This window comes from Notechis scutatus, chromosome 6 (assembly GCF_049901735.1).
Source record: "Notechis scutatus isolate UNSWTSFEM ecotype Mainland chromosome 6, rNotScu1.2, whole genome shotgun sequence".
Taxonomy (NCBI): Eukaryota; Metazoa; Chordata; class Lepidosauria; order Squamata; family Elapidae; genus Notechis; species Notechis scutatus.
The window spans coordinates 37,071,745-37,096,765 of NC_142014.1; the positions used below are offsets into that span (position 1 = coordinate 37,071,745).

A 25,021-nucleotide genomic window follows, 5' to 3' on the forward strand; every position below is an offset into this window, starting at 1 on the left:
TTTTTTCTCCAGATTTAATAATTCTTAAGAACATTTTAGGATCTGATTGAAATATCTTATTTAAATAGCAGCTGGTTTGAAATGTTGCTTATTTATATTAACCAATAATTATAAACAGGATAAAAACTTTCAAAATGTTTTCAGGATGCTTCTAGATCATGGGTCCCCAAACTTGGCAACTGGCTGGAGAATCCTGGGAATTTAAATCCACAAGTTGCCAAGTTTCGAGACCTCTGTTTAATCTAGACAATGCCTTATTATTAAGAATCCAGTGCTATAATTTATTGGCAATAAATGCAATAAATTTATCCAACATCTGTTTAAATAAAAAAAATGGCTATCCTGACATGATTCATCTGTGCATTGCTTTAGCCTTCCATTTTGATTCTTGGGAAAAGAAGCACTTACATAACATTACAGCTGTTCTGTACCATCTCTGTTCTGATTTTTTTCCAACTATGCATTTGCTACAAGTATTCACATAGCTACTGTGCATGTGCAGGCATACAGACACATACATACCACTGGAACAAGAGATATTCTGCCAATGTCACTTTCATGCAAGTCTGCAAAAGCAAAAGCCAGTCCGAGCATCCTGTTGAACTTTTCCAAGAGGTAGTGTAGGCACTAATAATTCTTCAGTCTTTGGTGGTTGAGGAATGTTCTTGTGCTTTAATTGGACACTTTGCAGGAGAGAGGGGGAGGGGGAGGCAGCAGGGAGTTGATGTCTTCTATTCCTTTGTCCTTGTCCATCCCAGATCGCTTCCTAGGCTCGGGGCTCTCCTCTGACCACCTCCCAACTCTGTGTACCCCCTTAGCCACCTTGGGTGCATTTCTACAGGGGTTGTGGTCATAGATCACCAATTTCAAACCATTCAGGTGGACGAGACTGGGGAAATCATGAATGGTATTGTAGTCCACATCAATCACTTCCAGGAAAGGCATGTGCAAAAGCACTGGTGGGAAATCGGTCAGTAAGTTGCTGGAGAGCCAGATCGTACGCAGTTCCTTCAGATACAGAAGCTCTCCAGGCAGAGAGCGGAGTGCATTGGATCCAGCATGCAGCGTCTTGAGGTGCTTCAGTTCACACACCACATTGGGCAGGTGGTACAGGCGGTTGGATTCAATCCATAAAGTCTTGAGGTTTTGGAGCTGATACATCTCAGCAGGTAGGTCTCCCAGTTTGTTATTGCCCAGATAAAGGATACACAGCTCTTTCAAGGTGCACACCACTTGGGGTAGTGTGTGGAAGTTGTTGAAATCCAGTGCCAGGATCTGAAGGTTCTGTAACTGTTCTAACTCAGGGGGCAGATGATTCAGGTTGTTGTTGCTCAAATACAGCTTGACCAGCTCACTGAAAGAGCAAACACACACAGGAAACCGTCTCACTTGCCTGCCACTCAGATCCAACATCTTATCAATTGGCATCTCTTCAAGGTCTCCTAGGATGTATTTCTGGCACTCGTCAAATGGGAGAAAGGCTATAATCGCTCTTAATGTGTTGCCCATTCTTCAAAGTTGCAATGGCTTTTAGAGTCAGATGAATATTCCCTGTAGATGAGTTTTAGTCTGCTCCTCTGGCATTTCCTCTTCCCAGTAAAATAGAGGCATGGTCTACATGGCAACAATCATGATTTTCAAGAGCCCTGAAATATTTCTGATAAGCAAATGAGTGTCTGCTGATGAGAACTACAGACATTCCTGTGGAGCAGCTCTAATAGAAAAGGGCAGTAAAACTATCTCAGGGAAGTTCTTGTTGATCTCAAATGTTTTTGGAAATGCTTCTGAGTTTCCTCTTTAGGATGTTTCATGTTGAGGTTTGTGTCCCATGACTTAATGACCACCAACATGATAAATACTTTCAGCAACTTATCCATTCATATGTATGGGTTCAGACACGTGTTAAGTCGTGACATGACTTCCTGATTTTGGTTTAGCAAGTGATACGAATCTGTGTTTATGGCAGGGTGAACAAGGCATTGAATATCAGCCTCAGTAGCAGAAAAATTAGGTATGGCCTTAATTTCCCCTTCATTTCATATGATCCTAATTCAGATCTGGGTCCCCACCGGCAGACTTTTATTTAAAAAGCACGGAATGAGAAATGTTTTAAAGCATCTGATATGAAATGCAATGGATTAGTGCAGTTTGCATAAACACAGTTAGTTACACATTCTCTAAGCCAGAAACGTGGCTTTTTGTTGCAAAACACAAATTGCCATATTTATTAAATAATTTAACAAGTGTGACAATTTGTGTTTTATTCCATTTCTTTAGTATTTTTTGGGATGTGTCAAAATATAAAATTTAGGTGGGAAGGTCTAGCTTACCATTTAACCATTAATCTGTTTTATCAACATAGATCATTATGACCTTAAGCTATTGCATCTTGTGACCATTGACATAGCCAAAGTCTCAACAGAGAGATAATGAAATACAATATTGCAGATAATGAGTTTTGTTGTGTGGGGAGAGGGTGGGAACCGATTCATATATTTGTTCTGCCTCTGAAAGATGGAAGCTTTTAAGAAAAAAAAAAAAAGCTTTTAGGGCTCAGTGTATGGTTTTTCCCTTTCCCAATATTTCATCCTCCAATAAACTTGTCAGAAGATTACTATCCAATGTTAGTGACTGGATATGGTTTGAATCCTGCTTTCCTCAATTTTAGTTCACTCTGACCATGAGATTACACTGATTCTGTAGTAAGACAACATCAAATTAGTTTCCTTTCTTGACTCATTTTGAGAGCCAGTTTGGTGTAGTGATTAAGTCATCAGGCGAGAAACCAGAATACCATGAGTTCTAGTCCTGATTTATGCAAAAAGCCAGAGTCACTCTCTCAGCCCTAGGAAGGAGGCCATAGCAAATCACCTCTGAAGAACCTCACCAAGAAAATCACACGGACTTGTCTGGGCAGTTTCTGAGAATCAGACGAATTGAAGAGAAGAGGGAAACATAAACCATTTAGCTATATGATATTTCAAATACAACATTTAATCAATGGAATGATTTGCCTCCAGAAGTTGTGGATGCTCCACACTGGAAATTTTAAATAAGAGATTACACAACCATTTGTCTGAAACGGGGAAGGGTCTCCTGCTTGAGCAGGGGGTTGGACTAGAAGACCTCCAAGGTCCCTTCCAACTCTTCCAATTATAAGAGAATAACATTCTCTTATAATTCATAAATGCAATATATTTCTCCAGAAAATAACTCACAGGTGCCCAACCTCTTAAAAGAACTTGGTCAATAGCTGTGAAGGATGCTCCAGAAAAAACAACAACCTTCCTTCAGATGTCTATGGAGATTCTCAGTCATCCAGGTCATTGTTGTCCCAAAGATGCTTTTTCTTTTTTTTCTTTTTTTATTAATTTTTATTCTAGAAAAAAACATTTATTTGACATACATTTAAAAGACAAATCAACACACACACACACACACACACACATATACATATATATACATTTTACAGCATATATTGAGCAATGGTTAAAAAAATTTTCTTTATCATTGACGTGATCTGCCTTGTTACAATAACTCCTTCGTTCTTTTAATGTTTTAATTTCTCTATATAGTTTGTGATTAAATGCACTTCTACTATCTTTTCCATAACTTATCCAAATATCAAATATTACCTTTTGTTTCACACCAAATGTTCCATATTTCATAATAGTCACTATCTTGTTTATTTTTTAACAGTTTGGTTAGGCTATCCATCTCAGCACATTCATGTATTTTTTAAATTACCATATCCTCTGAAGGAATGGAAGACAGTTTCCAGTTTTGTGCATAGGTTATTCTGGCCGCAGTTATGATATGCAAAATTAAATATTGATATTTTTTCTCCATGTTTGAATCTATCATACTTAGCAGAAAGGTTTAGGGTTCAAGTTTTAAATTTTGTTTTGTTATATTTAAAATCCAATTTCTAATATTTCTCCAAAATTTCTGAGCACATGGGCAAGTCCACCACATGTGAAAATATGTTCCTTGTGCATAGTTACATTTCCAACAATTGGCTGGTAGGTTGGGGAACATCTTAGCCAGTCTCGCAGGAGGTACGTGCCAGCGATGAACCATTTTATATAAGTTTTCTTTATACGAGACTGACATGGTTAATTTGTAATTTGTTTGCCAAATGTGTTTCCACTTATCTAATTCAATACTATGACCCACGTTTTTAGCCCAAATTATCATAGATTCTGTAACTGTTTCTTCTTTTAATTTGTAGTCCAAAAGATATTTATGTTTTACTAATTGTTTTCTTTTCCTCTCCTAGCCATATTTTATCTAATTCTTGTGGGTTTGTATTTGTGCAAAGGGCCACCATGCTATCTCCCCAAAGGTGCTTTTTCAAGGGGTAACTGGACGTATAGAAAGTCCAGTTGCCTCTTGAAAAAGCACCTTTGGGACCTTCCTTCAGATGTTTGGTCACAAGTGATTCATACTCACTTAGACTTGGAGAAAAGGCTTTCAGTGACCTGTATGCAATTAGGCAGCAACTATTGTTAAACTAATTTGTGTCAAAAAATGTGCTGATCTATTATCTATTAGAATAGAATAGAATAGAATAGAATAGAATAGAATAGAATAGAATAGAATAGCTTTATTGGTCAAGTATAATTGGACACACAAGGAATTTGTGTCCAGTGCATAAGCTCTCAATGTACATACAAATAAAGTGATAAGTCATAGATCATAAACCATAAGATACACTCATAAATCATAAGATAAAACAACGATTGATAAATCATAATAGTTCAGTGATCTACCAGTAGATCCCATTTTGGGTCTGCCCACCCCTATCAGGTTATAATATTTACATAAAACAACTGTGCTTTTACAGCATATTGCAGATGTCCTGCCAAACAGCTATTGACTCATCAATAGTTGATTGTGTTCCAGTGAACCACCCTGACACATAAAAGAGCAAATGCTCCAAGAAATCAGCTGCATTTTCATTTTCAATACACCGAAGGCATGAAGGTTCTCTTAATAACTCTGGTTTGTATTCCGTTCATGACTGCTCTGATAAGGTAAGAAAGAATTTCAGAGCATTCATATTTGTGTGTATATGCAGCAATATGAACAAAATTTATCTGTTTTCCTTCAAAGCTTCCTTAGAAAACTTTATGGTGTTTAAATGATGTCAGAATCTATTAGGGAATGATGCTACTATAGTTTTCACTTCTGGCAATACCAAAATGAATCACATGAATCCAATTTTTAAAATTCCTTTTTTTACAAGGCCAGAATATTTAATCACTAAACCTAATTTATCTGCTATGGAAGTAGGTGATCCATGTAGATATCTCCTACTGAGTCTCTTAGATGTTAGGAATATAACAAATCTTTATTGCAAATAAAATATTAGGAAAAAACAAAGAAAATAGAAAAAGAAAGAAAGAAGAAAAAAAGATGGTAGTACAAAGAAGCAGCATCTGATTTTTTTGTGTGTGTGTGTGGAGGGGGGCTGGTTATAAACGCATTTATATTTTACTCACTCTTTCTAAAGTTTCATCATAATTTTCTTCTTCCCCAAACTATCCTGTTGTTTCCCCCACTTTCTGGAATTAATGTTTTAGAGCAGGGGTGTCCAACCTTGGCAACTTTAAGACTTGTGGACTTCAACTCTCAGAGCTTTGCTGGCTGAGGAACTCTGGGAGTTGAAGTCCACAAGTCTTAAAGTTGCCAAGGTTGGACACCCCTGTTTTAGAGGCTGAAGGAGGGTCCATTTGGATAGACCAACAGTGAGTCTCCCTCAGCTCCAGATAGTGTTGCTACGAAGGCTAAGACACACTTCTAAAGCCTGAGGTCTTCCAGGTTGAACAGACAGAGAGTGCCCCATACTGCATTCCAGACCATCATCTCCTAGATGGATTGCATGTCACAGGGAGCGTACTTATTATATGTCTGTGGCCACCTTTTCTAATGGCAAGGTCTAAATAGTTCATGTCCAGTGAGTATGTCCAATTAAACCAAAGAGATAAAGCCTACCCATAGTGTACATTGATAATGCCATTGTATCCGTTCACTGAGCCTCGAAGCAGGAAAACAGTGCAAATCCTGACATTTGGTAAATGGCAGTGTCAACATTCAAATCTATATTTATATTGTTCAATCAGGATTCCACTAGTTCAGTTTAATTCTATCCAAACTGTACTTCGAAAAGGAGGACAACTGGAGCAATTTTGGAGGAATAATGTGCCTGAAAGTTTTGCTCGGAGGTACCACCCTTGCTTTCCATCTGATATTTTTTTGTCCATGAGAACTGCAAAAGAAAAGCTTCATGATTACATGAATGTGAGTATGTTTGTAGAAAATAGAATGAAAAGAACAGCCTGAGACAGCTCTGGGTCAACCAGTAAGCAAAATAAGCATAGACCTAGGGCACCAGAGGGAAGGAAGGCCCACAGAGTTTTCCCCTTTAGTTGTTGTGCTCTGAACTTAACTTTAGTCCATTTTTTGTAACTGTCATTATCTATCATGCTGCACTTGAATCTGAACTGCATAAAAATAACTTCTTTTTGGGCATGGTGAAAGATTATAATTTAAAAAGTTTAGTTTGAAGGTGTCATCAGCATTTGCTTCCATCCATGGAGTGAGAGTTTTCCTTCCATTGTTGTATTGTGTTGAGAGGAATGGAAACTTCTGCAACTGCCCTTTTCTGGCTTCTTTAATGAGACCTTTTGCCTAGCCCTAGACCAACATATTATGCAAAATGGGATTCACCAATCAAAGCAATGAAAATACCAGACACTTATAACACTTAAACTCACTAATATTGTTGGCACACACAATCATGTCATAATCTAGCAGATGCCAGTGATGAATAATTCCTAAAAATAGATTGTGAGCTGTGGTTATGGTAGTCTCTGAGCTGACAGGGAGAGTGGACTGATAAGGAGAGGAATCCTGATAAACCTCTGAAAGCAACAGTGACTGATCCTCTCTTGACATCTCAGATTCAATGGTTCACTTTAAAAAAAAATCAACTTCAGGATTATTTTCAACCTTCAGAAAAAAATAAAATTGCTGGCAGAGTTCATTTAGACTGAGCTTTGGAATGAGATATCACACTGGTATGCTGATGACACCCAGCTCTGCAGCTATTTGTACAGGATGCTCTGATCTTCCTGAGAGTTGCTTAAGTTTGAGAGTGGGCTGGATGAAGCCAAATGAACTAAACATTTGCTTTTCAACTCCTTCCCAAGAGCTTTGGGTTCTCGTGTGACAGTGACAGCAAAGAGTGTATTTGCACTGTGCCTTATCTAACCATTCCTGAGTCGATAGGCTTGGCCAAAGTTTCCAGGGCTAACTTTCTACTGTAAAGTACTTCATGTTGGGCAATCCTTGAGAAGCGTATAAAGCTGCAATTGGTGTAAAATAGCCGGGTAGCTAATAAGTGCAGATGATTGAAAGTAAAATGATTCCATATTAAAAATCTGCAGTGCTTGGCAGTTACTTTCTGGCACCATTTAAAGTAGTGGTTTTAACATTAAAAACCCTAGACCAGGGGTATCAAACTCAAGGTCCGTGGGCTGGATCCAGTCTGCAAGGTGCTTAATTCTGTCACATGGGGGCAGCCATGGAAATGGTGAAGGACTGGCCCATGGCGCTTCTGCCAGCGAAAATGGAGCTTGGGCACAGCCCTCCTAAGTCCTGTTTTTGGCCTGGATGGCCTCCTGCAGCCCTCTGCCAGTGAAAACAGAGCCCGGGGCCACATGGCCACCCCTGGGCTTCGTTTTCACTGGCAGAGAGCTTCAGGAAGCTGTCCAGGCTGAAAATGGGGCTGGCAGAGGGCTTCAGTTCAGGCCGATAACGGGACCCAGGGAGCCACATGTGGTCCCCGGGGCTCCGTTTTCTCTGGCAGAGGGCTAGGAAAACAAACTAAAAGCAAAATAAAACAAAAGGAGAAATGTTCCCCTTTTGCATTTGAGCATCCAAGATGCATCCGGGAAAGGAGAAAGAGGAAAGAAAAAGAAAAAAAAGATGGGAAGAGAGCAAGGAAGGAAAAAGAACGAACGAGTGGAAGGAAGAGGGAAGGAGAATGAAGAGGGAAGGAAAAAGAAGAAAAGGAATTAAGTAAGTAAATAAGGAAGGAAGGAAGGAAGGAAGGAAGGAAGGAAGGAAGGAAGGAAGGAAGGAAGGAAGGAAGGAAGGAAGGAAGGGAAGTCCTGCCTTAGCCCTTGGCCACCAGCAGACAGCAAGGCTCCTCTGGAGAACAAGGGTTTGGTGTTCTTCCTGGTCTCGCCTTCCTTTGCTGGAGACAATGGATCCCCCAGCCCCACCCAGGCTACCACAGGTGCCCCCCCATGAGTGATGTTGAGCTGGCCATGCCCACCCCAGCCACACCTACCCAGCCCTCCAAGGTCAAACACAATCCTGATGTGGCCCTCAATGAAATCAAGTTTGACACCCTGCCCTAAACAAAAACAAAAAAAAGTCCCTGATTACCTGTGACCTAATCTGTTATATCAGATTCTGTTTAATGCCTAACCTATTAAATCAGGATAACAGGTTCTCTTCTGACACTCTTACTCTCTGAGATCCTGTTATACATGTGGGAAAGACCCTTCCCTACCCAACATCCATGCTGCACCTAGGAATTTAGCCCAGTCTCCACTTTTTCCAGTTTTAGAATAGCAGTTAGACCTTCCTATGAGTCAGGCATGTTCAATTTTAATTAGTTACAATAACTTTTTAAACATTTTAAATATCTTTATGCTTTATTGAGTGCCATATGGACATAATGACAGAATATAGCTAGAATTTTTTTAAAAAATACTTCATACACTATTTGTATAGAAACAGATATGCACCTCACAAAGCACACGATCAAGTTGTATTACACTGACTTAAGTAAAACCAATAGCGGAGTTGATTTTATTGATTTGGATTCAGACCCCACAAGGTATTTCCCACCCTGCCCACAGTATTTCAGTGTGCAGTATGAGTACAATGGTACTCCTGTATTGCTCGAAATGCCTTTCCTGAGCCTTGTGTGAGCTGCCATACACTGATCTTTCTTTTACTATTTCTCTTTTCTACAGCACCCTTGCTTCCCATACAACCTTTTGGGGTTGTCTCAAGCATCCTCCTCAAACCTATAGGAAAAGCTTTCATGAACCAAAATAAACTATGGGGAAATAAAAATGGGCAAAACCCATTTTGTGAGCAGAAATGTTGGGTTCAAATTATTTTATGGTTTACATTTATAATACAAATGAAAAACAGGTGAACAAATAAATAATAAAAATATAATAATACAAATCCAAATGTGCACTGATTTCCTAAAAAGATATTTGATGTCAAAAGATTCCCATTAATGGAAGAGTTTTTGTTAATTCCTCCTATGCTTCCTGGATGTTTCCCCCCGCCCCCCTTAAGGCCTGGAAAGCAAATAGAGTTAAACATGGAAATGAAAGAATTAGCAAAAATCCACTCCCTTTATCTGAGGTTATTGTAACATTGTCTGTGCTAATAGTATGTTTGACTTCAGGCTTATGAGTTTTATTAAGTGCTTTTATCAGACTTACAGGGTCCACTAATCACAGATAGAAGCCAATTAGAGAGCAGAGAACACAATGGAACCAATTACTTTTTTAAACCCAAAACTTGTCATTTGTGTTTACAAAATAATAATTCTAAAGTTGAAGCTGGAATTATAGGTATCAGAGTTTCAACCCCCCCCCCCCCAATTCTCCAGGTGATTAACAGGATCTGCCTAAGACTTCGTCAAGAACAAGTCATGTTCATGTTTTATGCGGTGATGCAGTGGTTAGAATGCAGTACTGCAGGCTACTTCTGCTGCCTGCTGGCTGCCTGCAATTTGGCAGATCAAGTCTCACCAGGCTCATGGTTGACTCAGCCTAGACTTCTGGTTTGTTCCTCATCGGAGTCAATGAGCAATCCACGATCGTGTGTGGTTTCACCCGAGCTCACTTGCTGGAGGGTCCCGATCGGGACCGGAGCCACCTTGGTGAGGTGGTGAAGAAGGGAGAAATTGCCTGGAGGGTCGAGGGGAGCTGCAACTCCCCTCCCTGACAGGAAAATCCCTCCCAAAGGCCAGTTGCAGTGGTGGTCCCAAAATGGCCACCGCAAAGATGAAGAACACTCTGGGAAACTAAGTTTTGTGCTGGAGCAGAGAAGTAGTGAGCAGAGTGTGAACCGGGCAAAGGACATTGCTTTTGAGGTACCCCGGTATCAAATTAAAGGGTTATTCTGGAGGAAAGTGTGTGGAAGCGGCAACCAGAGAAAGTGAGAAAGAAACTGGATTTTATCAATTTGGATTGGATTATTGTATTGGATTAATTTGGAGGAGAATTTTAAAGGAAAATACTTTAACACAACAAAGGTTTAGAAATCAAATTGGATATATATTGAACTGTGGGTACTTAAAGGGCATGACTAAATGCTGGAATTGAGTGTGTTGAAAAGAAAAGAAATAATAGCTAATGATTGAAATTTGAGAACTTAATAAAAATATTATATTCAACAAAGAAAGTTAAAGAGAAAAAGACTCAAGAGCACCACCTGATGGTACAGGAAAACTTTAGTGTGTTTTAAAAAGAGTGTCTGGTCTTTTTGACAGTTTGGACTTTGGAACTTAAAAGAAAATAAAAGGAACTTTAATATTGTCATAGAACCACCCAGTAATTTGGGAAACAGTTGGGAAAGGACCAATTAGAAGACCCGAAATAAAGACTCAAGAGTATGAATTGTTGAAAATAAACTCAAAAGATATTGGCTGAAATAATATACTGGACTCTGGGACTAAATATATCTATTAAAGAAGAGGATTTCAGCTATTAAGGAAGAGAGAAGATATAATGGAGGAGCTATTTGTTGATATAAGACTGGACTTACAAGACATAAGATCGGACATGCAAGATACAAGGGACATGATAAAAATTAAACTTGAAATGTGTAATTATATACTACAGAAATTGGAAATGGTGACTCAGCATACACAAGAACACAATAACCAGAGGGGGAGGAGTTCTATAAAGAAGAAGCAAACTTAGAAGAACAAAACGAACAACAATTATTTAAGCAGGGGGGAAAGGTAATTAGAATTAAAAATTTGTGGTCTGATGGGATGATAAAAGGGAGAATGGTTCGGAAAATGGTTAAAGAGAGAGGGAAAAAGCAGAAAAAGGGAGTGCAAAAGAAAAATCAAAGGAGGGAGAGAGAAAAGTTTAATAATTGGAATGAGAAAAGGAGGGGAATAAGAATGGGAAAAAAGGGAATTAAGAGAAAGGACCAGAAAATAAAGAGGAACAGGAAACAAACAAGGATGAAAAGAAGGCACATTGCCCATAGAGTGAGAGATAATGGGGGGAAAAAAGGGGATAAGGGAAGGGGATTCTGCAAGATAATATGTTGTGATGTATAAGAATATATTGAAAATAATATTTTGTAATGTATAAATGATTTATAGAGAAAATATAATGCGGAATCTGAGAATATATATATATATATATATATATATATATATATATATATATATATATATATATATATTTGTGTTTTATATTAGATAGGGAGATTAATATTAAGGAGAATGAAGGTGGTTAGCTCGAATTATTAACTAGAGGGGACAATTATGTTTACAGATGAGGACTGATAAAATGACAAATTTGATGGGGAAAAAATAATAATATGAGAAATGACAATAGAAAGAAGATGAGAATCTTAGATAACATTGTAAAATAAGATATGAGAATATACTAAGAAAAATGGAAGGAGATATAACAGGATTTGGAATTGAATAAAAATAACATTGTGAAACAAGATATTAGAACATGAATTGGGATTGGATAAGATTAATATTTAATAAATGATAAGGATGATGCAATATGAAATATGAAATATGTAATATGAAATAATATGAATAGGTAACTATGTTCATGTTTGTATTGAGAGGTGAAACCTGAAACCACACTGCTTGCCAAATGAGAATTTTTTTATTTAAAAAATAAAATGAAAACAGGGAGGAAAATGAATAATGGAATCACTAGGTATGTTTAATTGATATGGTGGTAGGCATTTGGAGAGACTATGGTTGAAAATAAACATTGAAGAATTATGAATTAATATAAATATAGGTAATGAGAGATGTATGGTATATTGATGCCACACTGTTAATGTGTTGTTGTTATATGTAGAGTGAAATAAAAAAAACTTTTTTGAAAAAAAAAATGGTTGACTCAGACTTCCATCCTTCTGAGGTCAGTAAAATGAGGACCCTCATTGTTGGGAGCAATATGCTGACTCAGTGGAGAGGGCTGTAAAGCACTGTGAAGCGATATGTAAATCTAAGTGCTATTGCTATTTAGAGTTGAGAAGGCTATCTATGAGCTGTCCTTTCTTACAAGATGTCTGGGCCAAAGCCTTAGAACTCAAAAGAGTTTAGAGCAAGTTGGAATTTGGTAGGTGACTAATTACTGAATGATGAATGCCTTTTTTTCCCTAGGCCCAATACTATGGAAAAGTGAGCATTGGGACTCCCCCGCAGACATTCTCTGTGATATTAGACACTGGATCTGCTGATTTTTGGATACCATCAAAATATTGCATGAATGAGGCTTGTTGTAAGAAATATTTACATCATTCAAGAACTTAAATAAAATCAACAAAGAAAAGTCCTAATTTTGTCATACAGGAAACTAAGGGAAAGAATTGTTAATTCATGACTTCATCTAATGCAAAGTTCTCTCATGGATATGGAACCCCCTTTGCAGGGGTGGGATTCAAAATTTTTAATGACTGGTTCTGTTGGCGTGGCTTAGGTGGTGGGCGTGGCTTGGTGGTCATGTGACTGGGGGGGCATGGCTTGGTGGTCATGTTATTGGCTGGGTGTGGCCAACTCAATATCACTCACATCGAGGCACGCATCTCCTCGCCTGGCTTCTCATGACTGTGGGGGTGCTGCAACAGTCGTAAGTGTGAAAAATGGTCATAAGTCACATTTTTCAGTGCCATTGTAACTTTGAATGGTCACTCTACACAAGCAAAGTACCAGCAAAAGAAGGGGAAAAAATTCCAGAGAAGTTCCTGAGACAGGAAGTCTAGTCCTGCCAAGAATGTAATAAGGGTTAACAGAGAGGCAGTTTCTGTAAGCAACACCAGAATGTTTCCTTTCTGCCTTCCTTACAGGATTAGGCCAGTAATTTCTTCTAACAACCAGTTCTCCAAACTGCTTAGAATGTTAACAACCGGTTCTAGCGAATAGGTGTGAACTGGTAGAATCCCACACCCCTGCCCCTTTGAGATTTCTTCTCTCCTGATATTTCCCATTTATTTCGGCCTTATTTAGCTGCAAAGTTTCTCATTGATGCTTTCAGTAAAGATACTAGATTTGAAGTGAGTTGGAAACACTTTTAAACCTTTCCCTTGGGAGGAGAATTTTAGTAACGTTCAGATCCAAATATCAGCTTTGCCAAGGTCACACCACAATATGTATCTCTGAATAAAGAAGGTGGTGATATTCTTCCATAACATATACAGAAACTGAATAGACTTCATGGGTCCTCCATGAAGTTCAATTTGTCCTTAGCCTCTGTCACATAAAGCAGCTGCCTCTGGAATGGGCTAACTTGCCACAGCCAACTAATCACAGCAACTCTTCATGGCCAACTTGCTATGGAACAATTTATCAATTCAATTTAATTGTTTAAAATAAATAAATTTTTGTCATTCACATTTTATTTTGTCCCTCCTTTTGCATCCTTTCTTTAATTTTTCTATTCCACCATTTCTTTGATATTAATGTAAATCTTGTACCACAGCAATTGTCCCAAGGTAAGTTGGCCATGGCAAATTGGCTGTGGTGAGTTGGCTGTAGCAGGGGTCTCCAACCTTGGCAATTTTAAGCCTGGCAAGACTGGCTGGTGAATTCTGGGAGTTGAAGTCTGCCAGGCTTAAAGTTGCCAAGGTTGGAGACCCCTGGGCTGTAGTGAGTTGGCCATGGTGAGTTGACCATGATGAATTGTCATTGACCCGCTGCCTTATTCGGCTTAATTAAAGAGTTGCTCTGCTTTTTGCCAGATAATTTGATCCCATGTTTCTCTTTTCTGAAAAAAAAATTTTTTAAAGTTAATCCTACATTCCAGAAGAAGTAAATGGATTAAGATCAAATTTTATTTTTACAGTAAATCACAACCAATTTGAGCCATTTCTGTCACATTCCTATCAGCATGGAGGGCGACACTTTTCTCTGCGGTACGGTACTGGGCACCTCATGGGCATTTGTTCCAAAGATGTGGTCCAGGTGAGAGAATTGCGGTTATCTTTAAGGGTTTAATATTTTCTGAGAATGTGCATAGTACTAGAATTACAAAATAAATTGCTGGAGATAAAAGAGACCAATTCTCTTTTAAAAAGAATTATACTAAAATAGGCATTATCTGGTCAGGGAAGCTAGGAATAATAATATCCCAGGGAAACAACTGAGAGCCAGTTTGGTATAGTGGTTAAGATGTTGGCCTGGAAACCAGGAAACGATTATTTTTAGTCCCATTTTAGGCATGAGAAACTGGCTTGGTGTCCTTGGACCAGTCACTCTTTCTCAGCCCAATGAGCTCACAGGGTTGTTGTGGGGAAAATATGAGAAAAAAGGAGTGATGGTATGCTTGTTGCCATGAATTGTAGATGAAAAGGGTAGAATAAAATCTAAATAAAACAATATTTCCCTTGAAATGGTTCCTACTATATGCAGCTATAGTATCTTTTTCCTACTGTTTTTCTTTTACAATCAATGAACAGATTAGCAACATTTCCATTGAGGCCCAAGACTTTGGTGAATCTCTCTTGGAGCCAGGCAACACTTTTGTCTCTGCACATTTTGATGGGGTGTTGGGCTTGGCATACCCTAACTTGTCAGTGATGGATGCTGTTCCAGTCTTTGACAATATGATGAGGCAGAATTTGGTTGAAGAGCCTGTGTTTTCCTTCTTTCTGAACAGGTCAGTATTTGCATGTGAAAAGAAGAGAGAACATTAATATATACAAACGGTGGAGAAATAGATGCATCAATTGATCAACATCTATTCAAGAGTTATTTAATTCTCATGCATTGACTCTTTTGGGGAATGGTCCAGCTCTGTGTCAAAAGAATAATACATGTACAGGAAGATGATTGATTTATCCAATTCTGCATTATATATTCTGGGAAACACTATTCACAGCTCTGAGATAAATACAGTTGGAAAATAGGTTTTCTCTCAAAATAAACCACCAAATCAAAACACGATTACATGGCAACTTTCAGCCTGTTTGATTAAAGCTCTGTATTTTTTTAAAAAAATATCCATTTTTCTATGAACAACTTTTTCTAAGAATAAATTATTACATGTCCTATAAGCATATTTCCCTACTTATATCTGTATACAGCTCTCCAATTATCTGCATTATAAAGGTAAAGCTTCCCCTCAGGCATGTGCTAGTCATTTCCGGCTCTAGGGGGCAGTGCACATCTCCGTTACAAAGCCGAAGAGCCAGTGCTGTCTGAAGACATCTCTGAGGCTGGCAAAATGCACAGAACGCTGTTACCTTCCCACCAAAGTGGTCCCCTATTTTTCTACTTGCATTTTTACATGCTTTCGAACTGCTAGGTTGGCAGAAGCTGGGACAGATAACAAGAGCTCACTCAGTTACGTGGTGCTAGGGATTCGAACTGCTGAATTGCTGACCTTTCTGATCGATAAGCTCAGCGTCTTAGCCACTGAGCCACCACATCCCCTTATTTGTATTATAATAATCTGTATTATTGATATTTCCAAATATATATGCACTGCATGGAACTTCCCCTAATATGCACCATTTTATATGCAGTTATGATCTGAGCAATACTTTGAGGTAGATTTTAATAACTGATAATTCATGCTATAATAGTTTCCATTTTGGCAGGTGATTCCATTTTTTGAAAATAAATCCATAACAGATTTCTTTACCCTCCCTAATTTATTTCAAATATCTCCTCTGAGTCCCAGTTGTGTTCTCATTGGGTTTAACAACCACGTCTTGCCCATCAGCATAATGCATTTCATCTTTTCAGAGATGGCACCGAGGATGGCGGTGAATTGATATTTGGAGGCATAGACCATTCACTCTACCATGGACCCATGCATTGGATTCCTGTCAGTCGGAAAATGTACTGGCAGATTCCTCTTGAAAAGTAAGTTTGCTAAAACAGAAACCTTGAGGTAGGCATACAAAAACAACTTCTGACTCTTGATGAAGCAGATGAACCACAGCCAATCCATAAATATTATGCTTATGTTTGAATATGAGAAGCAATTTTCTGGGCCTGCATTGTTGGCTGCCAGCCAACAAGATAACAAGCAGGATTGCCTACTACAGTCCAGTAATATATGAGCTCAGGAAGATTTTTTTTTTTAAAGATAAGAGTCCTTTTTATCAATATATTGGTAATTAGTATATTATGATGGCAACTATAAATACAGACACAGGCTTAGTATAGATCAAGACCAGGAATCCACTAAACAGCGACAAATCGAACAAACAAGGCAAGAGACATTGAGTTCCAAACATGGCATAGTCAGAGGCAGATTTAAGGCCTGAAAAACTGTTTTCGGCGTCTACTATCGGGAAAGAAGGACAATACAGGGGCTTATTTTTTGTAAGCCATCCACTGACAGTGACCAGGCAACCATATAAATGTTCTAAATAAATAAATGAATAAAACACAGAGCTGCAATAGCTGAGTTCTCAGCATCGGCTCTTCTGTTGTCTTGTTTCCTGCCAAGTTTCTCCAATCTATGGAGTTGCTTCCTCTGTGGCTGAATCTTTATCAATCACTCTGGACCTCAGAGTCCGAGGGGCTGTGAATGCAGAGCATATTCAATTTAACTACATATAATTAGTTAATACATAATATAATTATACATATAGTATAATTTTCTTTTAATATGTTTACCTATAGAAATTTTTTCAAAAGAAGGGAAACATAGAAAGTATGGCCTAGATGTTTTATTTGACTATCACTGCATATTTGTGATTTTCTGTTTTTTAAAAAACCAGAAGCATATTTTTCTTGTGCTCCTCTTATAATAAAATAAGTTAGATATTTCATGGTAAAAGGTAAAAGTTTCCCTGTCAGTCGTGTCTGACTCAGGGACACAGTGCTCATCTCCGTTTCATGGCCGAGGGAGCCAGTGTTGTCCGATGACAGTTTCTATGGACATGTGGCCAGCATGGCGATACATCAAAGATGCATGGAATGCTGTTACCTTCCCAACAAAGTGTATCTTTTAATCTACTCACATTTTCATCAGAGGTGGTATTCAGTAGGTTCTGGTCAGTTCTGGAGAACCGGTAGCGGAAATTTTTAATAGTTTGGAGAACTGGCAAATACCACCTCTGACTGGAGATTTTACAGTATCCTTCCCCTGCCACGCCCACCAAGCCACGCCCACAGAACCGGTAGTAACATTTTTTAAAATCCCACCACTGATTTGCATACTTTTGAACTGCTAGGTGGGCAGATATTTGCATGGGTTAGAGGATAATTCAATACATATTTATTGAAGCATAAATCTTACCACAGGATTTTGAAATAGGCAAGTATGAGATTGCAGCCTTACTTTCTCTTGACAATACTGAATGCAAAAATCCAAATGATATTAATGTACAGATTTTGTGTGTGTGTGTGTGTGTGTGTGTGTGTGTATGTAATGCAGGGAGAGAGAAAAGAACTGAGGTTGACTTTTTCAAACACCTATTTAATTTTGTTTGTTTTTGTATTTATGTATTCCGATTACTTTCAGTCTGCTTCTTGATTAATGATGTTTACTCTCCTCCCCCATCCCTTTATGCTTTCCACATCCAATAATGCAGTGTGAAAATCCAGGGACAGATTGTAGCGTGTAAAAATGGCTGTGAAGCTATTGTAGATTCAGGAACCTCTCTTATTACTGGTCCATTACTAGATATCAAAAAACTACAAGCAAAAATTGGAGCTGTCCCCAGTCCTACTGGAGAGGTAAATAAAATTCTAGACTGGAAAGATAAAAATTGTTGATATCATGGTGACAAAACCATATTAAGAAGACCTCTCAAAATAAAAGACATACTAAAGTATAAATAAAGATAGGTTTTGTGAAATGCAAAATTAACAATGAAGTTTTGTTATAATCCTTTTATCCACTATGCCCATATTTAATATATCTGGAAACCAGCATAGAAGCTGCTGGAAATGGAAGAGGCTGAAATTTTAAAGGGAGAGTTTGGCATTATTTACTGAGTGTTTATCCACTTTATTTGGAGCAAATGTTCTTCTGCAATGGATACTGATATGGGAGAATGAAAATGGGAAAGGTATTGAATGGAAGATGCTTAGATGAGCGGCCAGCTTTTTTCATTCTAGGGCTAGTAAGTCTGGGCTGCAAACATTTGGATGACCACTTGATTTTTATTTCTATATTCATCAGGATTCTTCAGCCTAGAAACTAAGCACTCTTCTTTCACTGGGCTGCAAAACAACCTTTAACAATCAAACCAGACTCTCCCTTTTGTCCATCATGTCTCTGATCCAATCCACCAATTTGGGGACCTGATTGGCTCAAAGGGCAGCAGATCAATGGTGAAAGTGAAGAATGATTTAAGGGTTAATGAGAAAGAGGCTAGCTGCTGCTGCTTCGTGGCACAGTCCTTCCCAGGGGCCTGTCATTGTTTGGCCACTTTTAAACACGGCTTTAATCACTTTTTCAAAAGATTGCTAAACCCACGTTTTAAACAATTAAGAAATGTGGAGGGGGAAATTGCAGGGCAAAGGGTGAGTGAATTTTGAGCAGCTACTCCCCATCATTCAGCTGTTTAGTTTGACTACTTTTGAACAAGTTCATGTCCTTCTAAAAAGGTGCTAAGCCTGCCTTCAGGAGGAATGGAAAAAAGGCTGGAGAGTAAATGAGTATTTGTCAAAAGTGATTCCAGGCTTTGCACAAAACCTATTGGGAGCTAATTGTTGACCTTCCAGCATCTATCAGCAAGTCTGAAAAACAGATTGAACAGTAAAGAGGAGGAGATCCTGCTTCACTTCATGTGCTCTTCAGCTCCTTTCAGCTATTTCCCCCCCACCTATTTTTTTTCATGCAGTGAAGCTGGATCTCTTCCTTTTTACTGTTCAACCTGTTTTTTTAGACTTACTGATAGATGCTGGAAGGTCACCAATTAGTTCCCAATAAAGTTTGTGCAAAGCCTGGATATTTTCCCACTAGCTGGTGACATTTGGTAGAAGGGGAAACAATCCATAGCTTCTTTTCCTTGTGGTAAATAAGCATACCACCATTTGGGAGGCATTTGTCCTGTGGTAGGATATAAGTTGTTTAAGATGAAATATTATACTTCTATTTAATTAAGTTGACCTAATTCATGTGGATTGCTTTTGAAAAGTTTCTATGACCTTTTGCTGCCATCTGTTGTCCTTTTATCATTATGAGTTGTGAGATACAGTAGAACCTCTGGTCACAAATGCTTCTGACCACGATCAAATCAGGTTCCGATCAAAAAATTCATTTTTTTTCACAGCCGATTTCCCCTTTGGCGCCATTTTTTTGGTAAGTGCCAAATTTCCAAAATTAGGTTCGGGTCATGACTAAATTGGGTTGTTACCAAAGTTATGTATTATGGTCATGACCAAAGATTCTACTATACTGATATAGTTGAGGACTATAATTGTGTTTAGATGCCGCTGTGAAGTCTTTTTATGACTAGGATAATTGAATCTAATGTAGTACATTTGAGCAACTTTCATGACCAACATTTTAAATATCTTTTACACATTCACCGGCTTTGTAAGTGGTAAAGAACTGCTCAAGTTATAAACTTTTTTTATGTAGCTTCAGAATTATACTCAAACTTCCATTTTGACAACTGGTTTTGCACATCATCCCCTATATTGATTGTCCACTGACTGGCTTGATAATGCTTGTTTCTATTAGTGCTGATATTACTTATATAGCTAGTGGGCATATGGCTAGTGGGCAGCTGTGCACACTTCCAAGAATGGTGTTTCACAATGTATATGTAAGACCTTATTTTGAATCATTAAAAGAGTGACATCCTTTTAAAGCTTACATGGCTGTTTTAATAGCTTTAAAGGAAATTGCTTGGCACACAGGCCCACACTGTGCAAACTACCTCGTGTGACAGTTCATCAGTGTCAAAAGTGTGTCAACCTTGCAAACAATATGAACATTTTAATGATTCAAGAAATTCCCCTTTGTTCATTACCTACCCTTTCAAAGATTTGTATGGCCCTATTTCTTTCTTGGCCTGTTCTCTGTTATTTATGGCCAGTTTAACTTTATGCCAATAGCATCTTTAGCTTCTTGTCAAAGAATGTAGCATAGATCTATCCAACCTTGTCACTTCCTTGTGCTCATCAGTTACATGCCCACCTGTACCAGAAAGAAAGCAATTGGGGAGATTACATTCTTATGATAAAATATTGCCTCTTTACTAGTTTCAGTATCTTTTCATGCTGTGTTTAGTAAGCCACTATATCAGTTCTTTGGCTTATACTGTGGAAGGCAGATCTTAGCATTTGCTGTTATAATTAACTGTTAAACATGAAACTTCCATATTCAAATACAATGAATCATTAGATATCAGGAATTATCTGGAACAAGTTAGTATAAATGGTGACCAAAATTTTAAATCAAGGAATGTTTTGATTTGTGTTACAGTTTCTTATGGACTGCAGGAGACTTTCTAGTCTGCCCTCAATAAGCTTTACCATTGGGCAGAAAGAATTCACAATTACACAAAAGCAATATATAATTAAGGTATGTATCCAAGCTTTAATAATGCTCATTTAATTATCACTTAATAATTTTAATATAAATGATGCTGTGCTTCTATGGTTAGATGTCCTAGTCGTAGATCTTTTAAACATATTTTATTGGAGTTTACTCATTTAGTTGAAATGTTAATACATATTGATAGTCCATGTATGATATGCCATATGCTAAACAAATAAATAATGAATATATTTTCTAGCATCACACAATGGGCATAAGTGCAGATTTTCATACGCATGATTTTTGACACAGAATATTATTTTGGAAGGGTTCAGAACTCAGCTCAAAGAACTTTTTATATATTGATCCTTATCTTCTATGTATCAGTTCCTATTTGCAGTCAGAATATCCTACTTTAAGTTTATTTTCTCCTTCATTAAATACATTTTCTCATTTGGTGATGAGACTGTACACAGGATGAACTCTGGAGGTAATCATCCTTAGGTAGGTGACAGTAATATTTGGAACAAATGGATCCCTTTGCCCTCAGTCTAACGAAGAGGCCTTATGCCCCAGCTGTCTAGTCCAATTGCCCCAAGACTTGAGTGGCAGAATTTCCATTAATCTGTTCTATTCATATGTAATTATAGATTAATACTTATGTTAAGCTGGCCTTTCATGAAGCCATGCAATAGTTAGGCATTAGTTCAGCTCAGATTCAGTGCAGGCACAGGCAAAATGACCAAATACATAGTTGTATCCATCTACTGACAGATTCTAATTCAAAGGATAAAAGAGACCAAACGAAGAGACAATGATTAGATCATACTGATGTGATGGTAATCCAAGAGCAAGTATCCATGGTGAGAAGTTGGCTGCAAGAGTATAATGGGCCTATCCAGCGTACCTCAACTGGCTTCCAGGAGAGGTAGAAAAGAGCAGTTGGTGTCTCTTCTCCAGATATAGCTGAACCAGAATCTCAAGCAGCTTCAGCCAACATGGCCACTGGGAACATCCGGAGAGGCACACACTGATTACCTTATGTTATATTCTGGGCATGGGTGCAAGGAACTGAGACGAGTCAGAGAATTAGTGAACTTCAACTCTTTATTACGGATCAAAACAGAGCGAAAACCCTTGGGCAGCAGCAGCCCTTTTATAGAGCTGGCTGCTGACCCGTTAACCAATGACTTGTGTCCAAATGCTTAACTTTTGCCCAATGAGAGATGTTAAACTAATAGCCAATCAGGTTGCTCCGTAAGGACCAATCCCTGTTCGCTATCCAAGGGCCAATCAAAGGTGCAGGATTACAAGCCTGCTTATCATGAGGTTGATAAGTTTTATTAAATAGTTTTTGTTAGTTCATAACACCTTACTTGATAGAATCAGCTGTGTGTCAGATGTTGCCTGAATGGCATCTTTTCTTCACAAGATAGGCTGTCTCTTGGCAACTCATGGTTACATTTAAGGTTTTTGGGGAGTGAGGACCACAGTGGAAGAAGTCTTGCTTCCAATGTGGGTGGGTATCAGGATTTTCTGCTTTTTCTGGATTTTGGGCAGTTCTGAGACTTTTATTATTATTTTAAAACTCAAGTATATTTTAGGACTTAGTCTGCTAATGTTTCAATGGGAAAATCAGGCCACCGAGTTTGGCAACTATGGTCAGAGGGAGGCATCAGATTAGAAACTAGAAGCCCATGAGTTCTAATCCCATCACAGAGCCAGCTGGGTGACCTTGGGTCATCTCTCAGCCCTAGGAATCAGAAAATGGAAAATCACTTCTAAAAAACCTTGCAAAAAAGCCTTCAGTGGCTTGTGCAAGTAGTTGCCAGGAGTCAAGACTGACTTTAAGGCATTAAAAAAAGAGGGGGTGAAATTATAGTACATGGATCAAACACAACCATAAGATTCAATGGATTTTTTTTTTTTTTTTTGCAATTTTGCCTAATGTGCTAAGATTGAGTTCCAGTCCCACCTTAATCATAAAACTAGCTGAGTGACCTGGGGCAAGTTATTCTCTCTAAGCCCTAGGACGGTGGCAATAGCAAACCACTTCTAAAAAACCTTGCCAAGAAAATTGTAGGGACTAGTCCAGGCAAGCCACCAGGAGTCAAGACTAATTTAAAGGCAGAAAAAAAGACAGACAAGACGAGGGGGGGGGTGTGGGGGAAGGAAGGAAAGAAAGAAGGGAGGGAGGGAGTCCATGAGTCCATATGCATATTGTACAAATGTTGAATTAACATGAACAAGTTTTCAAAATTGTTGATGAGCTGTATAAGAAAATATGAAATTTGAATATAAATGATTTTTACTAAATGTATTGGTTCAAAAATGGAAAATTATAGATAACTTGCATTCTAATATCCCCAATCCTACAAGGTAATCATACATTAAAGGAAATGCACGATCATCTCTTCTCTTAACTACCTACTCTCTTCTTATAATTTCATCGCATTTAGTTTAAAGGGACCAGCAAATTTTCTCATCACCATAGCCCTCCATTTCAGGTCCCGCACATGTTACCTAATGGCAGTCTTTGTTTCTCTTTGGCAGGATTACAGCGGATATGAGGCCTTGTGTTTCAGTGGTTTCCAATCGCTGGATCTCATCTTTAATGAAGAACCATTGTGGATTCTAGGAGATGTATTTATGTCTGGTTTTTACACTGTTTTTGACCGTGGACATGATAGAATTGGCTTTGCTAAATTAGCTCGTAAAGGAAGGAGAAGAAATCAACAGAAATAGTAAAGCACCATAGGTAGAGATAATATTGATAATTTTGCCTTTCACACAATGAACAAGAATTTCTTTTGATATGTGGAGACAGAATGGGGAGAAGAAGGTGTAAAAGGATTTAACTATTGGGAGACCACTTTTACAGCCTGATTCTGATCCTTCTGTGGTCATAATGGAGGTGTAGCAACTTCTTCCAACCTACTGACTGTCAGATGTGGCAGGGTTAACAGGTTGGAAAACTATTTCTCCAATTATTGGAGAACTATTTATGATTGAAACCCTAATACCTATCAGGTAGCCATATTAGAAATAGCTGAAAAAAGTCTTCAAAAGTCGTAGAGCTGAGCCATTTGGCTTAGCTAATTTACATTTACTTGGATCATGATGTATGTTCATTTTTGTGTGCAAAGGACGGTATGGTAGTCTTAGCTTTCAATCCTATATACAGTACACTTAGATGAGAAACAAACTTTTGTTCTAAGGCAAAAGTTATTGTTATTCTGTGGATTAAATTATTACTACCCAACTGGTACATGAAAAATTACTTATCTGGAGTAATTATGTTACAGTTGATGTAAAGCAGAGGAGGGGAATGATGGCTGGCTCAGGAATTCTCGGAGTTGAAGTCCACAAGTCATAAAAGAGCCATCATTTCCCAACCCTGAGTAAAGGAATACTGTCTCACAGGCCTGATTTGGCCCATGGAGTTTCTTCCCTTGCTTTGTTAGATTCTTTTCCATTTCCCACCTCATTGCCAACAAAGGCGGCAGATCTTTAGCAGAGAGAAGAGGCATTTTCTCACTGTAGACTCAGACACTGGTATAATTAGTTAGCTGGGTTTGTGGCTAGATAAGATTCCCCTTGTCTGCCCTAAAGATAGGCAAGATATTTGAGACTGCTACCCAATACATATTTACAGGTGAATTTGTTTCATTAAAATCAGAGACGCTTGTTTTTGGTAAAAATTAAAATATGATTGTAGTTAAGAAGCCTTAAAAATAGAATTGCAGATATAGAATTGCTGAAATTGATATAAGATTTATTCCTCAGAATCCTACATCCCAAATCAGCCACTTTCATTATTTTTCATAAGCCAGATGTGCTCAGAGATATTGTTTCATAAGCCAGATGTTTTCATAAGCCAGATGTGTTCAGAGATATCATTTCTCCTCAATTTCCCCCTTTTGTTCAATCTGTTTTGGACTTTCAGATATACAAATAAAGTTGATTAAGCAAGTAACTTTCCAAGTCATTTTGTTTCAAGTTAATTTGACCATTTTGTTTACACCCGCTGGAAAACCCAAGTCCTGCTTAGCACTAAATTGTGGATTCTGTTCCAATGTAGGCAGCTGAATTCCAAAAATTCTCTCAGGCAGTAGAATGAAACCGGTCCCTTTTTGCTGATGGGGCCCTGAAGGTAATAGTGAACTTTCCTTTATGCTTTTCTTAAATGCCCATCTTATATACCCCATCCTTCAATACAAAAGATGAATGAAGCTATGACATGCATTCCTTGGAGA

General features: G+C 38.2%; 2 protein-coding genes across 2 annotated transcripts; one reads left to right on the top strand and one right to left on the bottom strand.

Moving 5' to 3' along the window:
• Nucleotides 1-530: 530 nt before the first annotated feature.
• LRRC10 (leucine rich repeat containing 10) lies at nucleotides 531-1,646 on the bottom strand. The gene has a single exon (XM_026667669.2). It carries the CDS (start codon nucleotides 1,507-1,509, stop codon nucleotides 673-675), a length of 837 nt encoding a protein of 278 aa, XP_026523454.2. The 5' UTR covers nucleotides 1,510-1,646; the 3' UTR covers nucleotides 531-672.
• A 3,266-nt stretch (nucleotides 1,647-4,912) lies between these two features.
• LOC113412256 (cathepsin E-like) lies at nucleotides 4,913-24,558 on the top strand. The gene is made up of 9 exons (XM_026667741.2): nucleotides 4,913-5,036; nucleotides 6,126-6,303; nucleotides 12,479-12,596; nucleotides 14,157-14,275; nucleotides 14,770-14,969; nucleotides 16,061-16,180; nucleotides 17,863-18,007; nucleotides 20,712-20,810; nucleotides 23,319-24,558. Exons 1-9 carry the CDS (start codon nucleotides 4,981-4,983, stop codon nucleotides 23,508-23,510), a joined length of 1,227 nt encoding a protein of 408 aa, XP_026523526.1. The 5' UTR covers nucleotides 4,913-4,980; the 3' UTR covers nucleotides 23,511-24,558.
• Nucleotides 24,559-25,021: the final 463 nt, after the last annotated feature.

Bases quoted from the DNA above. Each gene is read 5' to 3' on its own strand.
- LRRC10 (XM_026667669.2), bottom strand. From the start codon at position 1,509: ATGGGCAACACATTAAGAGCGATTATAGCCTTTCTCCCATTTGACGAG.
- LOC113412256 (XM_026667741.2), top strand. From the start codon at position 4,981: ATGAAGGTTCTCTTAATAACTCTGGTTTGTATTCCGTTCATGACTGCT. The intron at 12,597-14,156 runs GTAAGAAATATT...TTATTTTTACAG, and splicing joins TTGCATGAATGAGGCTTGTT to TAAATCACAACCAATTTGAG. The intron at 16,181-17,862 runs GTAAGTTTGCTA...CCAATAATGCAG, and splicing joins TGGCAGATTCCTCTTGAAAA to TGTGAAAATCCAGGGACAGA.